The following is a 20,309-nucleotide window of genomic DNA, read 5'->3' as shown; positions in this document are numbered from 1 at the left end:
TCCACTGTGGTTACTGGCAACACCCTGCCTTCCCCACTCCTAGGGCTGGGGCAGCCACTTGCCTCTTCCGCCCACCTTCCTCCCCACTCCTACCCCCGTCCTCTACACACTTCTCCCTGGTACCATGTCATCTGACAACTCAGTATGACCTCGGGTCTACTCAAGTCACACAGCCTCCTGCACACACTCCATACGCCAAGCGTGACACATGAGCCCGCGTGTCCCTCAGAGCCCCAGGCTCCACACCACCTACAGATACCCAGGAGTCAGGAGACTCCCAAAGGCCCCAAGCAGCGAATGGGTTGGGGACTCCACGCAGCTGTCCCTGGCTCCTTCTCGGACCTGTCTGCCCAGCCTCCACTTCTTTCACAGAACCCTCCACATCCTTGGGGGGTCTGCTAGGGTGTAGGGTCCTCGGACCTATGGGGACAGACACCATGGTGCTAAGGAGTTAGGGGAGGCCCCCCAGCCTCCACTACCACCTCAAAAGGATGCCACTCTCCTCCCTTCCCCTACGCTTGTCCCTTAAAGGGACACGTGGATGAGACAGGGAAAGACTGATGTGGAGTGTAGTAACGAGGTGACTTGGGGAAAGCCACTCAGCCTGAGACTTGGTTTCTTCATCTGCCAAGGGCTGTTCTCTGGCTAGGCTCCTCTTTGTAGCTATCAAAGGCTGCCAGTCTGGGGGTTGCTTCTGCAGGAAGCTGTGTCCCCAGTATGAAAAGGTAGGTGTGCCCGCGCCCCTGTGCCTCTGCCCTCCTCCCAGGACAGCCCCTCCATTCTTCCCCCCTTTCCCACCAGACCACCACCCAGTTCCCAGGTGTGTGTGTTGCGGGGGCGGGGGGGGGGGGGGGGCGCGCTCTGAACATCTTTGCAGCACCCCAGGTGCCTGCCAGAGCCTAAACTCTCCCCCCACCCACAGGAACCCATCCCCCCCGACGGACTACTGAAGGAGGCAGCTGGGTGCCCTATCATTAACCTGTCCCTGCTGCTTCTCCTTCTGTGTCACTCGCGAGTCCCAGAGGCTGGGCTTAGGCCGGGAGGCTGAGCGGCAGAGACCGCGGGGCTCCGGGCCGCACTGAAGCTGTGAGTCTGTGTGATGGGCAGGAGGAGGGAACCCGGTGGGCAGGCTGCGTGTCCCAGCAAACTGTTGGGTCCCTCCTCTTCAGAGGTGTGCGTGTTGGGGGGCAGCGGGGCCCTGCGAGCTTCCTCGGCCAGATTCTGACCTAAGCCCCATCCGCACCCGCGGGCTGGGCCGCCTGGGCCCCTCCCCAGGCCGGCGCCCCTGCCCGGGCGGGCCCAGAAGCGCCGGTCCCCGCCCCGCTCCGTTAGGCCCGCGCCGCCGGGCACTTGGAGCCGAGGAGGAAGCGCGGCGGGGCGGGGAGGTGGGGGTGTGTCGGAAGGCGGCGGCCGCTGGGTTTTATAATCCGCAGAGCCGGCGCGGCGCGGGAGACCGGGCAGCACCGCGCACCGCGCCATGGGGGCCGCGTCGGGCCGCCCGGGGCCGGGGCCGCCGCTGCTCCTGTCGCCGCTCCTGCTGCTGCTCCTGCTGCTGCCGCCGCCGCCCCCCGCCCTGGCGCTCGCCCCCGAGATGCAGCCCGGAGACTTTTCCGCCGACGAGGCTGGGGCGCAGCTCTTCGTGCAGAGCTTCAACCCCAAGGCCGAGCAGGTGCTGTACCAGAGCTCGGTGGCCAGCTGGGCGCTCGACACCAACATCACCGAGGAGAATGCGCGGCGCCAGGTGGGCGCGGGGGCCGGGCGGGGGCGGGGGCGGGGCCCGGGCGCCCAATCACAGGCCCGCGGCGGGCGGTGGGGGGCGGGAAGTCACCGTGGGGCGCGTGCCCCCGGCCCCCGGGCCCTTCCGCCTTCCCCCACTGCGCCCCCCGCCCCCGCTCCCACCCGCCCCATCAGACAGGAGGCGGGCGGCCGAGCACGGTGCTGGGCACATGGTCCGTGCCCATACAGGATCGGAATGGATGAGGCTGGCTCCACGGAGACGAGTCCCCTCACAGGGCAGCGCCGGGCGGGGTCAGCAGCTAAGGGTCTTCGCTAAGGGCGCCCTCTGCTCCGAGCCCTCCTCTCTGTTTCTGTTTCTGTCGCCGCTCATCACTGTCTATTCTCCCTCTCCTCCCCCTTCCTCTCTTGCCCCAATTTCTGCTCCACGCTCCCCTGGGGCAGAGTCCCCCAGTTCCTGACCCCAGGGCCCAGGGGGAGAAATCCTGCTCCTGGAGCCCTTGGCCTTCCTGCCCTCCCCCGCACACGCCCTCTTCCCCCCCCCCCCCGCCCCCATCTACACTTCCCTGCCCTCCCTGTGCTCACAGGAGGAATCAACCCTGCTCAACCAAGAGTTTGCCGAGGTCTGGGGCCTGAAGGCCAAGGAACTGTTCGACCCAATCTGGCAGAACTTCACTGACCCAATACTGCGAAGGGTCCTCAGTGGCGTGCGCGTTCTGGGCCCTGCCAACCTGTCCCTGAAGAAGCGGCAGCAGGTGGGCCCCGTGGACTTGAGGGTGGAGGAACCGGTGGCCGTGCCTCCCAGTGCCCAACTAGGATGGGGAGGGGAGCTTGGGAGGGCTGCTTTTAGAGGTCAGAGGACCCTGGGATCTGCAGGGGAAACCAGCAACAGCACAGAATGGCTTCCTGCAGCATTGCTTTCCCTTGGAGATGGGACGGAAAGTTACTTTATGCTACAGCAAGGATTATGGAGTAGAAAGCAAACCGCAAATACACCGTAAAAGGTGAAACAAGAGTTTTCAGAATTTCCCCATAGGCAGGTTTGGTTTATAGATGTCCTTAGGAAGAGGAAGGACTGGGAAGGCATCGAAGCCGGAGACAGTGGGAGAGATTTGCCCTCACTTGGAGGTGGGAACCGACCCCTAACTCTCAGGATACTTGTCTCCACCTCCAGCCGCTTCCTTTCTTGGTCAGAAGTGCTCCCGGTGCCACTGAGTGGCCTGAACAAAACACATCCCCTCTCTGAGACTTTTTTTATTTTTAGCAAAAAGAGGAGGGACAGCCAGTGGTCCTGGGGATATTCATCACTAACATGTTCTCAACTCTCCCTAGTACAACTCTCTGCAAAGCCACATGAACAGAGTCTTCACCGCTGCCAGGGTCTGCTACCCCAACATGAATGACAGCTGCTGGTTCCTGGACCCAGGTACAGCCCTGTCGCTGCTGTCTCTCTCTAGCCCTTCCCATCACCCTGCACCCTGTTTTTCCTGGCAAACTGACTTCTGGAATCTCCAGCCCCATCCACCCCACCCCTCTGTGCCTTGGCCTCTCCCATTGCCACTAGCCTTCCTCCTGACTGCTTGTTGTTGCTTTTCCCTTCCCTGGGTCCTCTCAGTCTCCCCAAGAGCCCTCCATAGGCCTTAGACCCCTTCCGGCTTCTGATTATGTCCTCCTCTTCCCCCCTCACACCCCACCCCATGTCCCAGGCCGGCTGGAGTCAGCCACTCCATCCCATGAGCCATGAAGGATCTGTTTGGGTTTTGGCCTTTGGATGTGCTCTTTGTGTAACCGCCTTCGATGGCCATTTCCCTGGAGACAATGCCCCTGGCTGGGTGCTTGCTTCATAGAGCTCCCAGCCTCCTGCCACCCAGCGTATAGATCGCCCTTGGCTTTGGGGGTATCGTGATGTTGAGGAAGCAGGTGGAAATGTAGAGGACCAATGTGGGAGCTCTGATGAAGGCTGACGCCGACTTCGACACAGAAGTCTCCTAACTGATCGTGATCCTTTGTGTCTCAGACCTCATGCACGTCCTGTCTGTCACACGGAACTACGGGCTGCTGCTGTATGTCTGGGAGGGCTGGCACAATGCCGTGGGCATCCCACTGAGGCCCCTGTTCCAGGAATTCACTGCCCTCAGCAATGAGGCCTTCAAGGGAGATGGTGAGCATGCCCTGCCCCCCCCCTTGTGTGGGTGCCACCCTCCCCAGTTTGAAAGGTGCTCTCCCATCCACTGTCTCCACTGAGCCCCAACTCCTGAGGCAGACAGAGCAGCTGTTGGGCTGGCTCCATCCACTGGCCAAAGGTTGCACAGATCATGGATGGCAGAACCAAGCCTGAGCCCCATCTGCCTTCTACCAGACTGCTGTCTTGCCCTGACACCATCCCTCCTCCCTGCCCCTCCTGGCACTCCTCCCCTCCCTAGCACTTGTCCTTGCCTCTTGGCTCTCCAGGATCTAGTTAGCTGGAGTTCAACCCCCTAGTTAGAAAATTATAGACCAGCAACCTCAAGCCAGCCTCTCCACCAGCTGGCAGGTGCACAAGCCCTGAGCCAGGAGAGTGGGATGCTGGGAGGCGGAGTGTCAGAGCCTCTGGCCTGAGCTGCACCCCAATACCACCCCCTGCCAGGCTTCGCAGACACAGGGGACTACTGGCGCTCCTGGTATGAGTCGCCCACCTTAGTGGAGGATTTGGAGAACCTCTTCCATCAAATAGAGCCCCTCTATCTGAACCTCCATGCCTATGTCCGCCGCAAGCTGCACCAACGCTATGGGGACAGATACATCAACCTCAGGGGACCCATCCCTGCTCACCTGCTGGGTAAGGACCTGGCCTTGCCTCCAACATCCCAGGGATTGTCCTCATCGTCTCCCATTTCAGAGCACCCCACTGTTCCCTCCCACATGCATGAGCCCTTGAGACTTGTCCCACGCCGTCATAAAGCAAGAGATCCTCATTATCATTCCTGCTTTTCAGATGGGGACCTGAGGCTCGGGGCACATGAGTGACTTGGCAGAGGGCAGAGGGCTAGTCAAAGGCAGAGCTAGGAGACACACTGAGGCTTTGACTCCCGGGGGAGGAAGAATAATCATCGTATATGCCCCAGGAAGCCATCCCTGTGGCCCCACCGCAGGCCTGGAAGGCAGGGATCCAGCACCACCAGAAAGGGCCCAACAGCCTTGCCCCGAGCTCCTGCTTGGCACACGGGGCACACACAGCACTTGGGACTATGCATGGGACTGATATGGAGATTCCTGGCCTCAGCCTCAGGGTCTGGCTGCTGGGGGCCCCGGGTGCTGCAGTGCCAGGCAGGGGGGAGCAAGCTCTGGCCGAGCAGGAGCCAAGCTCTCCGGCTTTCCTCCTTCCTCTAGGGGACATGTGGGCCCAGAGCTGGGACAACATCTACGACATGGTGGTGCCTTTCCCTGACAAGCCCAGTCTTGACATCACCAATACTATGGTGCAGAAGGTAAGGCAGGGTGGGCCAGGGTGGAGGCAACAGAAGGGAGACAGGGGAGAGGGGCGAGAAGGGGTCACGTGCAGGAGACAGGTTGGAAGGCACTCAGTCCCTCCCTTCCTACAGAGCAGCAGCCTGAAGTGTGTGTACCAGCGATGAGCTGGGCTGAATGTCCTCGGGGAGGTGCCAGCCCCTCTCTCCAGGCCCCCACTGGTGGGGTGTGAGGAGTCCACTTTGCTTATCTGCTCTGGTTATTAGGGGGGAAAAGAGGCCACAGAGCAGAGACACCCTCCATGGGCAGGGAGCTGACCTGGGTGGGCGACTCCAGACCTGCCCCAGGGCAGCCACAGTGAGCTCCCGGCAGCCAGCCCCTGACGTGTCCCCACACCCACCTCCAGGGCTGGAACGCCACACACATGTTCCGGGTGGCAGAAGAGTTCTTCACCTCCCTGGGGCTCTTGCCCATGCCTCCGGAGTTTTGGGCAGAGTCCATGCTGGAGAACCCAAACGACGGGCGTGAGATGGTGTGCCACGCCTCCGCCTGGGACTTCTACAACAGAAAGGACTTCAGGTCTAGACACGGGCAGGACGGTTCTGGGGCTTCGGGAAAGGCAAGCAGGCAGCCTGGGCACAGAGAAGCCAGTTCCCAGGCCCATCTCTACCCCAGGCCCAGCACTGGCAGAGGGGCTGGTCTATGCCAAGGCTGCCATTGGGCCGCCCCCCTCAGCAGCTTTCACGGTTAGTCAGCGCTGCACCTTGGAATGATGTGGGCTGGGGCAGGGCCAAGCGTCTGTACGTTTCCACCAGCAACACACAGGGCAGTCCTCTTCCCATGCTCTGGTCCCTGCCCTGCCCTGTCCTTTACCCTCACCCTCGCCCTCCCCCGGCCAGGATCAAGCAGTGCACACGGGTCGCTATGGAGCAGCTGTCCACAGTGCACCACGAGATGGGCCACATTCAGTACTACCTGCAGTACAAGGACCAGCCTGTCTCCCTGCGCCAAGGTGCCAACCCTGGCTTCCATGAGGCCATCGGGGATGTGCTGGCGCTCTCTGTCTCCACTCCTGTACATCTGTACAAAATTGGCCTGCTGGACCAAGTCATCAATGACACGGGTATGGGGGCGTAGAGGACCCAGCCAGCCCCACCCAGCCCCACCCAGCCCCACAACGTCCACAGCAGGACTCCGCTAGCGCCTGCTCCCAACTGCCCTTCTCATTTCTGCTGCATTGCTCAGGGCAGGCAGGTTTGGGGATCCACCTGAGGCCCAACTCAACGCTGCCCAAGGACCCTCTGCCAAGCAGGGCCCCATCATCTCAAAGACTGGCCCTTTCTTCTCTGCATCTGCCCAGCCACCTCTCCCACTGGCTCCTCCCCAGCCCTGCCTGATCCCAGCCAGACTCCCTTTTCTTCTCCGACCTCTCTCTTCTCATCTTCCAACAGAAAGCGACATCAATTACTTGTTGAAGATGGCACTAGAAAAAATTGCCTTCCTGCCCTTTGGCTACTTGGTGGACCAGTGGCGTTGGGCGGTCTTTAGTGGCCGCACCCCTCCTTCCCGCTACAACTTTGACTGGTGGTATCTTCGGTGAGTAAATGGGATCAGGAAGGGCCGGGTGGCTGCCCCTCCTGGGCAAGCAGGAGCCTCCTGCCTCCGTCAGTCCCAGTCCCCTCCTCTCTAATGACGTCTCCATCCTTTCCCCCACTGCTTTCTTCTTTCCTGCCGAAAACTCCCTCCGCCAGGAGCCCTTCCTCCCCAGCTCACCCAATGGGAAAGGGGTGGCTGGGTGGGAATGCCTGCTTAGCAGCCTTTTCTGCAAAGTCTGAATCAGCCCATAGGCAACACTTAGGTCCTAAGGTAATTTAACCATTTCCTTCTAGAGTCAAGTATCAGGGCATCTGTGCTCCAGTTATCCGAAATGAAACCCACTTCGATGCCGGATCTAAGTATCATATCCCACATATGACACCGTACATCAGGTACTGTTGCCCCATCCAATTCTGTCCCACCTTTAGCTCCCTTCCCTCTACTCCTGGTGTTTTGGCCCCACCCCATGCCCAGTGCTTGTCCCCACATTCTTCCCTGGAATTCGAGTGGGCCTCTCCCCGGAGACAGGCTTGGTTCTCCCTTCTCCCCACGTGGCCCCTGTCTACCCTCTGCCCTGTGGAAAGCTGGATGGTGCCTGGGCAAGGGGCCCTCACTAGCCCCTTAACACCCACCCTGTGCCTTCAGGTACTTTGTGAGTTTTATCCTGCAATTCCAGTTCCATCAAGCCCTGTGCAAGGAGGCAGGCCACCAGGGCCCACTGCACCAGTGTGACATCTACCAGTCCACCAAGGCAGGGGACAAGCTCCGGTGTGTGGGAGAAAATGGAGGGCGAGTGGGAGGGTTAGGGGAGAGGCTGGTGAAGACTCTGTCTGGAAGGCAACTGGCTGCTCCATGGGACCCCACAGGGCCAGCCTGATTGGGTGGCGCCTTTCTTTCTACCCCCTGCTTTCTTTCTCTCATCAAATATTTATTAAGTGTGCCCGGATCTGAGGCCCCAACGGCCATGTCCCCAGCCCCCTTCGTGGAGATCCTAGGTCCCAGAGTCTTGATGCCACTGTTCCTGCAGTCCGGTGGGGGCAAAAGTGGCTGGAGGTAGGGCAGGTGGGCCAATAGTGCACACTGGCCTGAGTCCCTTGTGTCCATGGTGCCCGTTCTGCCTGTCAGGGAGGTGATGCGGGTGGGCTCCTCGCGGCCCTGGCAGGAGGTGCTGAAGGAAGCGATCGGCACAGATGCCCTGGACGCTCAGCCGCTGCTCAACTACTTCCAGCCAGTCAGCCAGTGGCTACAGGAGGAGAACCAGCGTAACGGCGAGGTCCTGGGCTGGCCAGAGTATCAGTGGCAGCCTCCGTTGCCCAACAATTACCCAGACAACGTTGGTAAAGCTCTGAGTGAGAGTGGGGCAGGCCTTAAGGCACATTCTCAATTCTGGGCTCTGGAGCCCAGGCCCCTGTTCCAGTTCCTGGTCAGCTCCCCCGACTGGGCCCTGGTGCCCAGCTCTGGAGGGCCAGGCAGCCCCTTCACTCATCAGTAGAACCCTGGGGTGGGAAGGGGGCTGTCTTTCCCCCAGCATTTTAGAGAGGGTGTGCCCACCTCTGAGGGTCCCCCCGGAGGCAGGCTGACGCATCACACTGCTCTATGAGGTCACACTGCAGGCTCCGCTCTTATTGGCCGGGGGGCGGTGGCTGCAGGGCTCTGGTCTCCTGCGGCCATGGGCCAAGGTTGGGCTGCTCCAGGACTGCCCAGCCTCCTCTTCCTCTTCCTGCTCTGCTTTGGGCACCCCCTGCTGGTGGTCCTCAGCCAGAAGGTCACCCAGGTGACAACCAACCATGGAACAACCAGAATCCAGACAACTCACCAGGCAGCAGCCAGCAGCCAGACAATCCAAAGCCCACATGGGACCAGTGGGTGGATGGGGCAGGGCCTTGAGGGGGCGAGGAGGGGGCAGGTAGGAGGGAGGCGGGGGAGCGGCTCAGCACAACTACGGGAGAGGGCAAGGGGAAGCCTGGCTGTCTCCCTTGGCTCTGTCCCACAGTCTTGGTGACCGATGAAGTTACGGCCAGAGTCTATTTGGAGGACTATGACAAGAAGTCCCAGGTGGTGTGGAATGAATATGCGGAGGCCAACTGGAACTACAACACCAACATCAGCAAAGAAACCAGCATGCTCCTGGTAGGGGCCCACTCCACGCCCACACTGGTGTGCAGGCACTGGCCTTCCAAAACCCAAGGCAGTGCAGGCCCCCACCCCCTCTCCCCTGGGTCCCTCAGTGCAGGGAGGCTGTTGGAATTTGTGAAAAATCCAGATGGAATATTTAAAACAATACTCATTTTCAGGTTTGGATGGGCCTCTACTCAACGCCTAAACAAGTTGTATCTCCTTACCAATCTGTTGTTAGTGAAAGAATAATTTGTACGCAAATAAGTGATGCTAAAGTCAGTTTTCTAAAAGATGAAAAGCCCCTGTTTGCCACCACAGCCAGGGCTACCCTTCCCTCCAACCTCCTTCCCGACTTGCGTGGGGCGTGCAGATTATACCCGGGTGAGCCACAGAGAACCAACATTTCTTGAAGACCACTGTGAGCTGGCCAGGGTTCCGTGCCCTTCACATCTGTGGCTTCATTTATTCCTCAACAGCCTTGCAAACCAATGATCTTATTCCCATTTACAGATGGGACGCCGAGGCTCAGGGAGGCCAGTCACAGCGCTAACACCAAGCTACCTTCATCCTAATAGCCTTTACGATACGGGGTGGGGCTCCCCTTCTCTCCCCTGCCAGGATATGTCTGTGGGCATCTGTTGAGGGGTATGGACTGCATCTAGGGTAATAGACAGTCCAGGTCGAAGAGGGTCTTAGTAGGCAAAGGCAACAACTTGATAAAACTGCCCTCCCTACTGCCACCCCCAGGCCCTTTGGCTCCCCCCACAGCACAGTTCCCCCTGTACCTTCAGATGGAGAAGAACACACAGATGGCAAACCACACCGTAGAGTATGGCACCCGGGCCAGGCTTTTCGACATTACCTACTTCCAAAACACCACCCTAAAGCGGATGATACACAAGATTCAGGACCTAGAGCGGGCAGCGCTGCCTACCACGGAGCTGGAGGAGGTATGTGGCTTGGGGAGGTGCGGTGGGGAGGTGGGGAGAGGGCAGGGAGCGGAGGGTCCAAGGTCAGGACCGGGTCCCAGCTCAGAGTGAGCTTAGTACAGGGTCTGGCCTTCATGCTGCCGCCTCTTCCTGGATTTGTCAAGCCATACCATCTGCCTTGTCAGTGCGCCTACAGAGTAACTGAGAAGATAGCGCCCCTTTGGGACCAGGCGCCCCCAGGTCCATAGCCCACCACCCCCCCAACACACACACACACACTGTGATGGTGCCGGGTGGCGCAGGCAGCAAAGGGGTGCAGCTCGCTGCCTCTCTTCTTCCTCCTGCAGTATAACCAGATCCTGCTGAACATGGAAACCACTTACAGCGTGGCCTCCGTGTGCCTCCCGAACGGCACTTGTCTGCAGCTGGAGCCCAGTGAGTGCACATGGGGAAGGAGAGGGAGGGTTGCGGGGGGCGGGGGCTGGGGTTGGCACAGTGTTGGGGGTGCTGGCCCGTGAAAAGGTGTTTAGGTGCTCCTATCTCGTGGGTCAGCATGCCCAGGAAACTCACCTCCCTGTTTCCCACCAGTGGGGCCTCCCTGCCACCACTCAGAACCAGCACAGACTTCCTCTCTGTCCTAAGCCACTGCCCTGCCCACCCACATGCTCCCCGCAGCCGCCAGGTCAGAACCCCTCCAGGATCTCCTTTCCCTCCCTGCTCTCCGCACTCCCAGCAGGGAGTGGGAAATTTGCTTTCCCAGGACTCGAACTCCCAAATCAGAACAGGAACGCTCCCCTTCCTGCTCCTCTTGATCCTTTCCACGGCTTCCCGCCTTCTCTGGCACCTCCCCTGCCCCCCTCCCGCCCCCCCCCCGAAACTGATGCCGCAACCCTGCAACCGCTTCCATGATCCAGGCTGTTCCCACCGCTCTCCCTCGACTGACCACCAACCGCCACTTCCTGCTGGAAAGAGTGGACTGGCTATTGCTTGTCCCTTTCTCTGGCCACACTGGGGCCTTCCTACCTTCTCCCCTTTGGAAGAGCTCACCCTGGACACCCAAGTACCTACACACAGATGGACACACCCCTCCCCTCCAGACCCACCCTTCCAGGCTTGGGGAGACAAAGGCATAAACATTATTTCTAAGGAATCTCCACCCAGAAACAGTCTCTTCCTGGCCCTCTGCCCAACTCCCACGTTAGAACAATGACAAATAGAAGGGGAAATGGAAAATAAACAGGAGAGAGAAACAGCGCTGGTGGACAGGGTTTGGCCTACGGGTTGTGTATATGGGTAGGCACGCAAAGTGTTGGAGGGGCATGTGCCGTGGGCATGTGTGCGTGTGCACACATGTGATGTGCGTGTGCATGCGTATGTGTGTGCGTGTGTTTATGGAGAAGAACATGAAAGGGAATGTAGCCCTTGTCCTCCCCACCCCGCATCGACTAACCTCGTAATCCAGGGCTAGGTCCTCAGGTCACTGCCATTAGTAAAAATACAAAACATCCACAAACACAGAACACTCACATCAGCAGAGGGCAGACATGAAATTCTCAAAATACAATCTTTTCTCAACAAAATGTGGTGTGGACAACCCTACACGCAGTCTGAAGTCGTCCAGCTCGGGCAGGGCAGGGAGGGCGGCTCACGTCGGTCCTGGTGGGGCTTTGGAACTGACCCACCTGGCTCTGTGACATGGATGTCAGCTCCATGCAGTCCATACCAAGGAGTCACAGTGGCTTTGACAGGACACAAACCTGGACTTCTGGCTCCCTGACGATGCTGTTCTTTTATTCAATCCAGTTCGATTACAGTTTGAAAGATGCCCTGAGCCCCATGGAGACAGAAATGAATGAAGGACACTCCCTGCTCAGGGGCCTCACATTTGATTTTTGGCTCCCCTGGGAGGGCCGGCATTATCCCCATTTTGTAGATAGGGAAAGGGGTCCCGTGACTTGCAAGGTAATTTGGGGTCAGGAGGGACTGGAACAAGAACTCAGGTCTTGTGACCCCCAGGCCATTTCTCCCAGGCAGGGGCTGAGCAGCAGCTCTGGAGTCTGGGCCTTTGGATTGTGCCCCAGCTCAGCCACTTCCTGGCTGAGGACCCAGCCATGTCACCTAACTGCTCATATGAAAACAAGCACATTGGAAACCTGCGATTGCCTGACGTGATATCCATGCAGCGCCACGCCCCGGGCCTGGCACCCTGTGGCCTTTAGAGAGGGCCCCACCCTGCCCCCATGCTCTAGCCTTGCCACCTGAGCAGCTGTATTCCAGCTCTGAACTCCTGTGGCTGAGTCCACCTTAGAAGGAGGTGGGAGGTGCGCCGAGGGCTGAGGGCTCAAGCCAGTGAACACCCCCTCCCCCAGATCTGACGAATCTGATGGCCACATCCCGGAAATATGAAGAACTGTTATGGGCGTGGAAGAGCTGGCGAGACAAGGTGGGAAGATCCATCCTCCCTTTTTTCCCCAAATATGTGGAACTCTCCAACAAGGCTGCCCGGCTCAATGGTGAGTCCCTCCTACCAATATCACTGGCTTTCTGGTCCCAGCCCCACTGGGGCCCTGAGAGAGGTCCTCAGAGACCCTAAACCCAATAAGACAAAGGTCCCTGAGGAGGTGGTGGTGGTGGGGGGTGCTCAGGGGATGGTCAGGTGCCCGAGAGCCTGGCTCTGTCCCCTCTGCAGGCTATGCAGACACAGGGGACTCGTGGCGATCTATGTACGAGATGCCAACTCTGGAGCAAGACCTGGAGCATCTCTTCCAGGAGCTGCAGCCACTCTACCTGAACCTGCACGCCTACGTGCGCCGGGCGCTGCACCGCCACTATGGGCCCCATCACATCAACCTGGAGGGCCCCATTCCAGCTCATCTGCTGGGTGAGGGCAGGCGCTGGGCCTTTAGGAGGAGACAAGACAGATGCCAGTGTGCGGGAGGGTGGGTCCAGAGCTGGCCAGAGAGCAGAAGGCAGGCAGGGGAAGGTCTGCAGCGGGCACTGCAGGCTGGGAGAGCAAAAAGACTTGAGCCTGGAGGAAATGTTGCCAAGGCTGAGGCGGGGGGCGGAGGGGGGGTCGGGCGGTGCTGGGGAGAAGAGCGCCTGCTTGCCTTTGGTATCATATTTGCTACAGATACACATGGTGCAAGTCACATGGGTGAGATGGTTGCAGGGGGGTGGGGGGGCGCAGTTCATAACCTTGCCACAGGGAGCCCACATCATCCATCACAGCTCAAGGCAGCATGATACAGAGGGTGAGAAAGGGGCTGGGGGAGGGGGCAGGGGGAGCTGAGGCCTCTCCAAGGGGGTGGGGGGTGTGAGCGCAGCCTTGAAAGATGCGGGGCTCTGACAGGTGGAGAAAGCAGTGGCACGGAGGCGAAGGTAGACACAGCATTCAGTCTAAGGGAGTTAGGAGACCAGAGAACACTGAGCGTGTAGATCCACCTCAACGGTCGGACCGCTCTTCAGGGGTTGTAAGTTCAATGCCCTTGCCACACGGAGTAGGCAGTGGAAGACACTCACTGCTTTGTACTTCAGACTCCACCTCATGTCAGCTCAAGCTTAATCTCTTTTGGCTATGAACGATTCTGGACCTTTCCACACATTCTGAATATCTTCCTTTTCTCCAGTCCTCTCGTGTCCTAAGGGCAAAGGCATCAACCTCTCCTGAAGGCGGGTGGGACCACATAAACCAACCTCAGGCAACGTGGCGGGGGGACACAGTAGTGGCTGGTCAGGAGTGCAGCCTGACTGCCTGCCTTTAAGCCCTAGACCCTTTGCTTAGGAGCCATGGGCCCTGGGCAAGTTACTTGACTCTACGTAAGCGGTGGCCACGTGCATGTAGATGTTCCAAAACTTGTACATTTGTACACAGTTACTAGTCACACTGGTCTTCACTGGTCAAGGGACCACTTTGACTCCCTGATGGCAGCAAGGATCTCACCCATGAGCCAGGAAAGTGGGCTGGATGTGTGGACTGAAGACAATGTATGTCAGATGCCCAAACAGTAGGAATTCAAGAGATACATTATGATCTACTGGGATCTACTTCCCTCTCCCTGCATGGTGGTGCTGAGCCTAAAAAAAGTAACATCTGTCTCTCCTGTCTCATCCCCTACCTGTCTCCAGGGAACATGTGGGCACAGACCTGGTCCAACATCTATGACTTGGTGGTTCCCTTCCCTTCAGCCCCCAGGATGGATGCCACGGAGGCCATGATAAAGCAGGTCTGCACCTGTCCTCTCTGGACACTCTTGCTCTTCCGGAGGGGCCCAGGGCACAGGGGAGGGAAGGCCCTGTCTTGGGGGGCGGGCCCTTTGAGCCAGTTCCTTCGGCTTGGCCCTCTCCCAGCATTCTCCCCCGCTGGGACACACAGTCTGTTCCCAATTTGGGCAGAGCTCCCTCGGTTTGCAGGGCTGGACACCCAGGAGGATGTTTGAGGAGGCAAACAATTTCTTCATCTCCTTGGGACTGCTGCCCGTGCCCCCCGACTTCTGGAACAAATCGATGCTGGAGAAGCCAACCGATGGGCGGGAGGTGGTGTGCCATGCCTCTGCCTGGGACTTCTTCAATGGCAACGACTTCAGGTGTGTCCAAGGGACTTCACCCTGAGTCCACAGGCAAGGGGGTGAGCCAAGTAAAGGCTCCACTGCGTGCCCTCTCAGCCAGAGCGAGCAGAAACAGGTGCAGAGGCCAGAGTTGAGATGGAAGGTCCAGAGTATGGGGCCTGGCCTCAGCTTGGCCACTGGCTTCTGGCTGTGAGGGCCTTTTCAAATGCCAGCTGGCTCTGCCAGCCTGGTCAGTTGTCAGCACCCAAGATCCCAGTCGTGGGTGTGAGCTGCCCAGCCTTCCCTCGCTCTGGGGAGGCCCCTGCATACAGATAGCCCTCTCTTTGGGTGCATGTGCTTTGACACAGGGAGACACATGAGGACCTGGGTGACTTCGCACAGTTCCACCTTCACTGAGGCTCAGAAGCTATCTTCATCAGAGGATGTTTCAATTATCTGGTGCTATATAACAAACCACCTCAACACTTAGCAGTATAAAACAACAATTTGATTATTCTCACGATTTCATCGGTCAGGCAACACAGTGGAAATGGCTTGTCCCTGCTCTGCAATGATGGAGACCTCGCTAGGGCAGCTCTGATGGCTGGGGTGGCTCAATGAGGCCATCTGTCTGTGGCCTTGGTTTTAGCTGTTGGTTTGGTCCCTCAGTTTTTCTCCGTGTGGCACATGCTGGGGCTGGAATGTTCAAGCTGGCTTTTTTACTCACTCGTTGAGTCGGGATGACTCGACAGCTGGGGGCTGGTGGGTCATTTCTCTCTCCATGTAGCTTGGGCTTCCTCACAGCATGGCAGTCAGGCAGTAGGAGTTCTTACCTGGTAGCTGGCATCCCCCAAAGCAAAAGCAGGAACAGCCAGGTCTTTTAACGCTGAAGTCCAAAGCAAGTACAGATTTTATTAGCTAAAGCAAGGCCAACCTAGATTGAAGAGGAGGGAAAGAAGACCCCACTTCTTGGGAGGGAAAGTGGCAAAAATGATCTGTGACAGCAGATGAAATGTCTCTTATGAGAAAAGTGGACACAGAGAGCATTCACAGGATCACTGGCCTTTGGCCTTTCCTTCAAAGGCATGAGAAGAGGTGGGAGCACTTTTAGGGGTCCTCCCTTGTATGGGAGTCATAGGAGAAGGTGGACAAACCTAAGCCTCATTGTCACCAAGATGCTGGGCAGCTCTTCCCCTTCCCAATAGAATGGCAGAAAAACGGGGTCAACTGACCTGAAAGGCTCTGCTTAGATCCAAGGGAGAAGTTCATTGGCTCACAAAAGAGAATGAGGAAAGGTGGAGAGAACGGTGGAACCTCTGGCTTGGATGGCGCTGCAGATGTCATTTCAGTCCTGGCCATTAAAGTCGTAAATATGTTTGCTGGTGTTGGGTACATGAGATACAGAACAGCTCAAACACTGGGAGAGCAAAAACATGAGCATGAGAAATCACAAAAACCACATTCTAGAAAGTCCTACACTGACCGTAAAGGAGTGTCCCAATGCCTCTAGAGCAACTACGTTGCACAGTCAGAAAGTAACATGGCCATGTGGGCTGGAGTTATTCACAAAAGTTGGAGGCGGAAGAATGTCCTGAATGACTATACTCTAGGGGCTTCCAACCCCCAGATTCCCTCTTTCTCATATTCACTCCCATCTCCTCTTGGTTTTCTTTCCCATAATGCTGTGTTCCCTGCTTACAGCAGTGGTGGGGGTCTGTTTGCAATAAGGACAGCAGGTCCCTTTGCCTCAGGGCTCCTTGCTGTCCCCTTTCACACCCTCTCCCCATCCCCATGTTCCCAGGATCAAGCAGTGTACCACTGTGAGCATGGAGGACCTGGTGGTGGCCCACCATGAAATGGGCCACATACAGTATTTCATGCAGTACAAGCACTTGCCTGTGACCTTCCGGGAGGGTGCCAACCCTGGCTTTCATGAAGCCATTGGGGATGTGCTGGCCCTCTCCGTGTCTACCCCCAAGCACCTACACAGCATCAACCTGATGAATAGCGATGGTGGCAGCTACGGTAAGGGAAGAACAGGAGATCCTGGTGGGCTGAGGGACCAGGAAGGGGCAGCGAGCTTATGAGGTGGGGAGAGGGGACTTCATGGCCCCTAGGCAGAGGTTGGGACAGAGCAATGGGGAAGAAGAAGGCCCCCAGCAGGGTAAGCCAGGAGGATGGAACCCACAGACCATGCCAAGAGGCAGGTCACAGGAGCCAGATAGGTACAGCTCCCTCCTTCCCTCTCCACCCTTTGCACACCCATCACAGCCGAGCTGCTAGGACATGGCAGGAGGCAGGTGAGGATCTGATTTGGAATCCCTTTCCTTGGCAGAGCAAGATATCAACTTTCTGATGAAGATAGCACTCGACAAGGTCGCCTTTATCCCCTTCAGCTACCTCATTGACCAGTGGCGCTGGAGGGTGTTTGATGGAGGCATCACCAAGGAGAACTACAACCAGGAGTGGTGGAGCCTCAGGTTCTAGAACATTCCTGAGGGGGTGTAGGTTGGGGGCGTCTCCATGGGTGTCTGTGTGACTGTGTATATAGCAACTAAGTGTGCATTTGTGTGTGTATATGTGCACATGGGTCTTTGTGTGTAAGTGATGGGACACATAGGGGTGATTGTGCACAGAGACACTGCACACTGGAGTCTGCAATGCCCAGGGCAGGCCCAGGTGCAGAGACCATCCTTCAAGTCAAAAATGCCAACCCTCCCTGGCTTGATTCTCCCCCATACCCTTTCTCCAATCTGTCTTCCACCTTGACAGGCTGAAGTACCAGGGCCTCTGTCCGCCAGTGGCCAGGTCTCAAGGCGACTTTGACCCAGGGGCCAAGTTCCACATTCCTTCAAGTGTGCCTTACATCAGGTAACAAGGGAAAGGGAGGAGGCCGCTCAGTGTTCAAACTGCTGTCGCTGCCATGTGAGGTCAGGGGGACCTGGGAGACCTGCCTGCACTGGACAGTGTGCCTGAGCCACTCACCTGCAACCAGGGCTGACCGTTGTTTCATTTTTTTTATATGTCGAGAACTTCTACCCTGCACACAGTTGAAAACAGAAACTCTACTATAACTGGTTAATGGTTACAAGACCTGGGTTGGGTAGTTAATATTATTAACCGTGACCCATGGCTAGATCATGCCCTGAGCACTGTTCCTCTGGCTTTTTTCTTTTCTTAACAAGATTGTGATTCCTTTACTTAATATATTGAACATTTTGCTTGTGGTATAATGTGAGTTGTTCCTGGAAGACCTTCTATACACTAAAACTAGGAGTAGAGACCCAGTTATATTGGGAGGCTGTATTGGTAGAGGTATGGAGTCCTGGGCTTGGAGTCAGACAGAACTGGGTTCAAATCTTATCTCCACTCTTTTTTTTTTTTTTTTCCTTAAGCGTGTTCCTCAGTGTCTACATCATTTCCTCACCTGTGAAATAGGATTTCACAGGATTGTGGCAAAAGTGAACTTCCAAACATACTGTCGAATACAGAGCAGGCTTGGGAAATGGTGGTCATAACCGACCACTATTAAATTGCCCTCCGAAGTGACATGTGTAAACCCACTAGCGCCATGAGTCTGCCGCAGTCGCACGAAGGTGTCCAGTGCAGCCCCTTTCCCTCTATGTATGCGGGCTAAATGGGTAACTGCAGGGTCTGGAGGCCTCTTGGGATGGTCTGGGGAGGCCTCAAGTGGAGTTCCAGGTGCTCCTGGACTGTACGTAGCCCGGGCCACCACGAGGCAAGGCGCAGGGGCTATGAGGGCTGCCCCAGGGGGCTGTGCCTCCATCCAGACCTTGCCTCCTGTGGTCCTGGAAGCCCACTGATGGAGGGCCCACTGTGCCACCTTTCCACCCGAGCACCCAGCATGACGTCAGCACAGAGTCAAGGTCTAATAAGTGTGGAGTAGGTGAATTGTGTCCCCCAGGGTCCAGCAAGGGAAAGAGAGCCTGCTCAGGTGCTCCAGAGAGCAGCAGTGGGCAGGGGACCGAGGAGATTCAAGGACACCTGGGAACAGGCCTGACCTTGACAATGTGCCAGGATGACCCGTAGGGAGGACTTCCACCCGCCTTCTCCACTGGTTTCCAGACTTCCAAGCTAGCATTCACTTTCACACAGAAGCCAGGCCCACGTGGTTAGCTTCCGAGCTTAGCATAGATAATTCTCCAGGCAGGGCTGGGCAAAGGAGACTCATTCCCAATTCTGACCAGCAGCTTTGGCAAAGCTCTTTTAGGAAACACCAGGAAAGTCAGTGGCACATGGCTTGTGTCCAGCATTCAAAGTGGGAGGCCTGTGTTGTTTGTTTGGGACATTCAAAATCCCTGCAGACTTAGAGGGTGCTCCAGCCTTGACCAGCTGGTTTCTACCAGGGACTCCCTGCGGCTTTGGGATCAAGGAGATCACTGGGCCGGCTGCCCTGCTCAGAGCCCTGCCAGATAAACGTGACCCTTTGGGCAACACCTGGCCTCTACTTGCACATACCCCAGGGACAGAGACCTCGCTCTCTAAAGCAGCCTGCCCTGACCCTCCTCACCCATGAGTGAAGGGGGCCTGGATGACTCTGAAGGCCAGGATGCATTCACCCTGACATCCCGGCTGGCTGTCCTGGGAGGGTGGGGTATCCGGCTACGGCACAGGCTCCGCCCCCAGCCACGCCTCCCTCCCCTCCAGGTACTTCGTGGGCTTCATCATCCAGTTCCAGTTCCATGAGGCGCTGTGTCAGGCGGCTGGGCACAGGGGCCCCCTGCACCAGTGTGACATCTACCAGTCCAAGGAGGCAGGGAAGCGCCTGGCGTGAGTCTGCCCTGGGCTTCCTGTGACTGTTCTCTGCCCTCTGACCCCTCAGCCTCGAGGAGCCCCGTGGGACTCTTCTGGGAACCCCTGCCGTTTTGGTGCTTGGGCTGGGACCTCCCAGGTGGAGCCTATGAACCCGCCCCCGGAGGAAACTAGGGCCTCCTGGGCCCAGGCCACCCCGTGCCTAGCCCCGCTGTTGAGGTGGGGAGAGGGGGGCCAGGCTGAGGCAGGAGGGGCAGTGAGCCTCCCCACCGGTCCTCTAACCCGGTGTCCCTTCGCTGGTGCTGCCCAGGGACGCCATGAGGCTGGGCTACAGTAAGCCATGGCCCGAAGCCATGAAGCTGATCACGGGCCAGCCCAACATGTCGGCCTCGGCCATCATGAACTACTTCAAGCCGCTGCTGGACTGGCTCCTCACCGAGAACGGGCGGCACGCGGAGCAGCTGGGCTGGCCTCAGTACAACTGGACGCCAGACTCCGGTACCAGCACCCCCTCCTCTGCCCCGGCGCCCACCCCCCAGCCCCTGCCGAGAGCAGCCTAGGGAAGCTGGCCGCGATGCCCCCTGCCCGGCCCCTGCCCGCCGCCCTGCCCTCTGCCTTGCCCACCGCCCTGCTCTCCTTGCTTCTGCCCAGCTCGCACAGAAGGCTCCTACCCGGGCAATGGCCGTGTCAACTTCCTGGGCCTGAACCTAGAGGAGCAGCAGGCCCGCGTGGGCCAGTGGGTGCTGCTCTTCCTGGGCGTCGCCCTGTTGGTGGCCACCTTGGGCCTTACCCAGCGGCTCTTCAGCATCCGCCACCACACCGTCCACCGGCCCCACCGCGGGCCCCAGTTCGGCTCCGAGGTGGAGCTGAGACACTCCTGAGATGACCGGGCCGTGCAGGCCAGCTGGGGAGCATCTGCCACTGAGACACTGGGATAGGGACCTGGGGTGGGCCCCAAACCCCCCACTCCTCTCACTGCTCACCCCAGCCCTCCCACCCCCTCCTGCCCCGACCCTCCTCCCGTTCTGCCTCCAGTTCTGTGCTGAGAATCCGTCCTCCAGACCCAGAGCCACCGTGACCCCTGCCCCCCGGTCCCTGGGCACCAGGCCACCTAACAAGGAACCCCCTCCCAGTTTCTCTGTGAATACAATTAAAGGTCCTGCCCTCC

The 20,309-nt window shown here is 58.2% G+C and overlaps 1 protein-coding gene across 1 annotated transcript; it reads left to right on the top strand.

The window, feature by feature from the left end:
* The first annotated feature begins 1,361 nt into the window (after positions 1-1,361).
* ACE (angiotensin I converting enzyme) lies at positions 1,362-20,309 on the top strand. The gene is made up of 25 exons (XM_080677207.1): positions 1,362-1,741; positions 2,322-2,489; positions 3,067-3,160; positions 3,752-3,895; positions 4,361-4,552; positions 5,104-5,201; positions 5,588-5,760; positions 6,081-6,304; positions 6,633-6,777; positions 7,071-7,169; positions 7,423-7,545; positions 7,903-8,114; positions 8,771-8,907; positions 9,687-9,845; positions 10,172-10,259; positions 12,194-12,337; positions 12,514-12,705; positions 13,950-14,047; positions 14,235-14,407; positions 16,170-16,393; positions 16,704-16,848; positions 17,141-17,239; positions 19,037-19,159; positions 19,452-19,639; positions 19,793-20,309. Exons 1-25 carry the CDS (start codon positions 1,478-1,480, stop codon positions 20,020-20,022), a joined length of 3,936 nt encoding a protein of 1,311 aa, XP_080533333.1. The 5' UTR covers positions 1,362-1,477; the 3' UTR covers positions 20,023-20,309.

Source organism: Plecotus auritus (genome assembly GCF_963455305.1).
Source record: "Plecotus auritus genome assembly, chromosome: 7".
NCBI classification, from domain to species: domain Eukaryota; kingdom Metazoa; phylum Chordata; class Mammalia; order Chiroptera; family Vespertilionidae; genus Plecotus; species Plecotus auritus.
The sequence above is the reverse complement of the archived record's forward strand: the minus strand, read 5'-3'. Positions and strand labels throughout refer to the sequence as shown.